The 4,690-nt window shown below is 43.3% G+C and overlaps 1 protein-coding gene across 1 annotated transcript in view; it reads left to right on the top strand.

Moving 5' to 3' along the window:
- ENOPH1 (enolase-phosphatase 1) overlaps positions 1-4,690 on the top strand; it is a 37,020-nt gene that overhangs the window by 31,119 nt on the left and 1,211 nt on the right. Inside the window, exon 5 of the mRNA XM_023513346.1 lies at positions 567-749. Coding sequence (XP_023369114.1) covers positions 567-749 — 183 coding nt within the window. The remainder of the gene's footprint in view (positions 1-566; positions 750-4,690) is intronic.

The following is a 4,690-nucleotide window of genomic DNA, read 5'->3' as shown; positions in this document are numbered from 1 at the left end:
CACTTGAGCCACAGGCGCCGAGCCACAACTTTGTATTAAGAAAGAAATTTGATTCCTCTGTTATATGTTTTAACAATAAAAAGATTTTGCTCCCCCCCCCCAAAAAAAAGAAAGTGTAAGTTTCTTGAAACTAAAGTAGTAGTAGGTCATTAAGGAGGCAAGTTGGAGAAATGTATTGTAGAATCAAAAGGATAATGTTGAGACTTCATTAGAAGTAAAATTCAGTCCAATAAGTAGTCTGAATGCAAATAGTATCTTAAGCATAAAATATAGGGCATATGTATTATATTTATTTATTTAGAACTGATGCCATAGTAAGGCATATATATTTTAAATGATTTTGGATATAGAGTAATGTTAATGCAATCCAGGCAAATTATAAAATGGTCTTATGTATATTGAGCTGGAAGTTTTTTTCCAAAGATTTATTGCTATGAAATCTTTATTTTTACTTTTTGTAGCCTCTATAATATTCTCTGTTAAGTAGATTTTCAGTAAATATTTGTTGGATGAATGCGGTCTCTGTGATTATCACGTATTTCAGAGAATAGGGGTGTGAGGCAAAGAGGTCTTGTGTATTCCGAGTGTATTCGTATGGTCAGTCTTCCTTCTGCTCTCCGTACAGCTTGTTGATGGTCACTTTGATACTAAGATTGGACACAAAGTGGAGAGTGAGAGTTACCGGAAGATTGCCAGCAGCATTGGGTGCTCAACCAACAACATTCTGTTTCTGACAGATGTTACTCCAGGTGAGTAATCAAACGTTACATGCTCCAGGGTAGGCGCTGGACCTGGTGTACCAACACATGGCTTTTTCTTTTTTTTTTCTTTTTGGGACAGAGCCTCAAGCTGTCGCCCTGGGTAGTGAGTACCATTACATCACAGCTCACAGCATCCTCTTTGTACTGGGCTCAAGCGAGTCTTCTGCCTCTGCCTCCCAAGTAGCTGGGACCACAGGTGCCTGCCACAAGACCCGGCTATTTTTTGGTTGCAGCCGTCATTGTTGTTTGGTGGGCCCCGGGCTGGATTCAAACCCGCCACTTTGGGTGTACGTGGCTGGCGCCTTAGCCACTTGAGCCACAAGCACCGAGCCAAACACATGGCTTTTTCAAAGAAGGCTTATGTGGGGATCCTTGAAAAATAAATTTTTTTTTCTTTCTTTCTTTTTGAGACAGAGTCTCTGTTGCCCTCCCTAGAGTGCTGTAGTGTCATAGCTCACAACAGCTTGAAACTCCTAGGCTCAAGCGATCCTCTTGTCTCAGCTTCCCAAGTAGCTGGAACTATAGGCACCCGCCACAAGTCCTGGCTAGTTTTACTATTTGTAGACATGAGGTCTTGCTCTTGCTCAGGCTGGCCTTGAATTCCTGAGCTTAGGTGATCCACCCGCCTCAACCTCCAGAGTGCTAGGACTACAGGCATGAGACACTGTGCCTGGCTGAAAAATAAACCTTTTGTAAAAAGAAACAGTGAACCAGCCAACCTACCTCTGTCTTCATCTATGAACACTTGGAGGTTGTGTGTGGGGAAGTGACACTGGAAAGACTAATTCTCGTTTGAACTCCTCTCTGGTTCCCCACCCACTACTCTGGATGCACACATGCACACCGATGATGTGGGAAGAGAACGAGATTAAGGGGTGTCATAGCAGGCAGGAGTCTGAGGGCAGGTGCTGGCTAGTTTTTAAGGACAGTAAAGTTACAGTGGACCTGGACCAGATACATTGAACAGCTGTACATGCCCAGCAAAAACACATACCCAGAAGGAAGAGAATTGTGATAGGTCAAGCAGTTTGCCCATCATTCCAGTTGATGTCTGTGAGCAGGGGCCTCATACCTGCCTCCCCCACAAGGTCTCTGTTCCTACACATGCTTCCCCCACGTGGCGCCTCTCAGCTTGTGAATCTCAGGCTTCATGGTATGAGAGTCACCTATATAAAGACATGTATTTTTTACCCTGCATGGCCCTGTTTTTTATATCTAGTACATTAGCATATACATCATTACTTTAAGGATTGAATGCCCCAAACAATAGATGTACTGTACTCTATTACCAGGAAGAGTAGTTTTGGTGAAATGGAAAACATAGTCGAGCATCTATATAAGAATAAGAGTCCTCTGGAGAATTATAGGCGGAGAAGGCAGGAAATAGGCAAAGAGGTGCAGGGTGCTGGGGGAAGGTGGTCTTTGCCATTCACACCTGAAAGCCCCTGCTGGGTGAGGTCCTTCTGTCTCCCCACACCTGCCTCCAACTTTGGATTGTATGGTCATTCCCTCCAGAGTTTGTGCATCAGCCAGTGAGCCTACTGTTGGTATGTTTGTAATTTCACTTGTATCTGAGGGCAGTTCTTACGTGTTGGTGTTTCTTCTCTTCTGCTTTGGATCTCTACTGAGATCACACCTCCTCTTTACGCCTGGAGCAGGGCCTTGTGTACTGTGCAGCTGCTTTTGACAAACTGTCTGTGACAGCAGGCTGGGAAGGATTAGGGAAAGGGGGCGTGGGGAGGAGTTGGCTCCACATGACTCCTGGGCCTCTTGGAGACAGCTTTAGCAGTCCATAAGCCAGATCCCTCTCTCCAGCCCCTCCTGTCTGTCATCACAGAACTAGAGTCTCTTCTACTCACTGGAATTTTCAGAGATAGGGCCAAAAGAAAATCGAGACTTTTGGGAAAGGTGTCTTACCTGAAGTAGTGTGTTCGAGCTATATTCTTTCTGTTATGCTGACCTTAAGCTTTTGGTTTGCTGTGATAGGTAAGCAAGAGGTACAGGTATTTAAGCAGGTACTAACTAATTTGCTAAGCAGCTTTAAAAAAAAGTCTTAATCAGCATAGATTATATAATACCTGAAGAAATTATAACTTAATAGAGGGAGAGCAGGTTTGATTTTATCTGACATATGGTAAACCTTCAGTAATTATTGATGTCTTTGTTAAGATAGGAATCTAGTTCTTGGTAAAACTAGACTGGAATTTTTGATCTAGGTAGACATTACCAGTTCATAGCTATTTATTATTTTGTGCTTTGAAAATTTAGCACATTTAATGGGGATCAGCTCCCATCCTGCATGTCCTGGCTTGCGTTAGCTTCAGAGGCCAAGCATTTTTACAGACTGTCAGCTCATATTGTCTCCTTTCTGGAAAGCTTTACATTCACATACTTGATTGCAGTGAAGGAGAGAGACAGACACGTGTATTGAGTGCTGAGTAGCCAGGCCACGGGAAAAGTCGCGGAGCATGAGCTGTTTCCTCTGGTGCCTGCTTTGAACTTGGTGAATGCATTGCAGATGTTTGCCTTTCGTGTTTCCCTATAGAAACCTTTTACTAAGCTAAAGCTACAATATACTCTTGAGTGACTCTGGGGGCTTAGAGTGGTAAGACAGAAAGGTTGCTTCACTATCAGTGAAGAGTAAGGATGTGCCATCGGTTTCTGTGAGCAGTGATCATTTGAAGACCATTTACTATGTTTTGCTCTTTATAGAAAGGAATTAGCCCTTAGCCTGGTGAGTTTAGCTGTTTAATCTGTGAATTTCTTTTCTTTTCTTTCTTTCTTTTTTTTTTTTTGAGACAAGAGTCTTACTATGTTGCCCTGGGTAGAGTGCTGTGGTGTTACAACTCACAGCAACCTCAAACTCTTGGGCTTAAGCGATTCTCTTGCCTCAGCTTCCCAAGTAGCTGGGACTACAGGCACCCGCCACAATGCCCAGCTATCTTTTTTGTTGTAGTTGTCATTGTTGCTTGACAGGCGTGGGCCGGGTTGGAACCCACCAGCCCCGGTGTACGTGGCTGGCACTCTAGCCTCTGGGCTACAGGCACTGAGCCTGAATTGCTTTTCTTTAATCATTCACATAAAGGAGGTTGTTGGAGATGAAAATCTGTAGTCTGCCATATACATTAGAATGTCTGTAAGTTGACCACAGAGGGAATATAATAGACTGGTCAATAAAGGAGGTGGTCACCATAAGGCCTGCTGTACTGCTACATGCATGTGGCACATGAAAATCAGGTCAACTTAAGGAGATGGTCAACTATGGAGGTTCTAATATATTTAATTCCCCACCACTTTTTCTGGTAAGTTTTAAAAGTTTAGAATTAAGAATCTGCTTTGTGCCTAAAGCTCCCTTCAAAGTGAACCAGTTCTGGGATTGAATACCTGGTGCCTCAGACCCTTGTTTTGTCCCCGGCTTTTTGATGATATAATTATAACCCCCAACTGTGATTACTTATAGCTTCTTCATATTCTGCTCTTGTAGCCACTTGTTTTTTGTGTTTGGCATCTTAGTACATATCTAATTTCAGGCCTTTCTCTTTTCACCCAAGTCATTTCCTTAGGTTGCAGTTCAGGAAATTATTCCTAACTTTGGAGAATAGAAATAATCCCCAAGTTGGCCTCAAAATGAAACTGGCTTCCTTTGAGTTCTCCATAAGGAGGTTTTATTCCTGCACCTCGTCTTCTGCCACCCCCACCCTTGATTAGTCCCACATGTGAAGGGTTGGAACTTGGGTCATCTGTAGCTGGGGGGAAGCAAGGAGCTATCTCTGTTCTCGTGATTTAGTGTCACTGGCGCAGACATTCCTGCTAAGGCCGGATGGAAGACTAAGTTGATATCTTAAATAATAACCGAGTAAGGAAGAGAACTGAGCGACTTTCCCCCTTGGAGGAAAGGAAAGGGATCCTGGGTTTTGAGTCAACAAATA

This window comes from Otolemur garnettii, unplaced genomic scaffold, assembly GCF_000181295.1.
Source record: "Otolemur garnettii isolate 467f Iridium unplaced genomic scaffold, OtoGar3 scaffold00039, whole genome shotgun sequence".
Classification (NCBI taxonomy): domain Eukaryota; kingdom Metazoa; phylum Chordata; class Mammalia; order Primates; family Galagidae; genus Otolemur; species Otolemur garnettii.
This window is presented reverse-complemented; position numbering and strand designations above follow the sequence as displayed.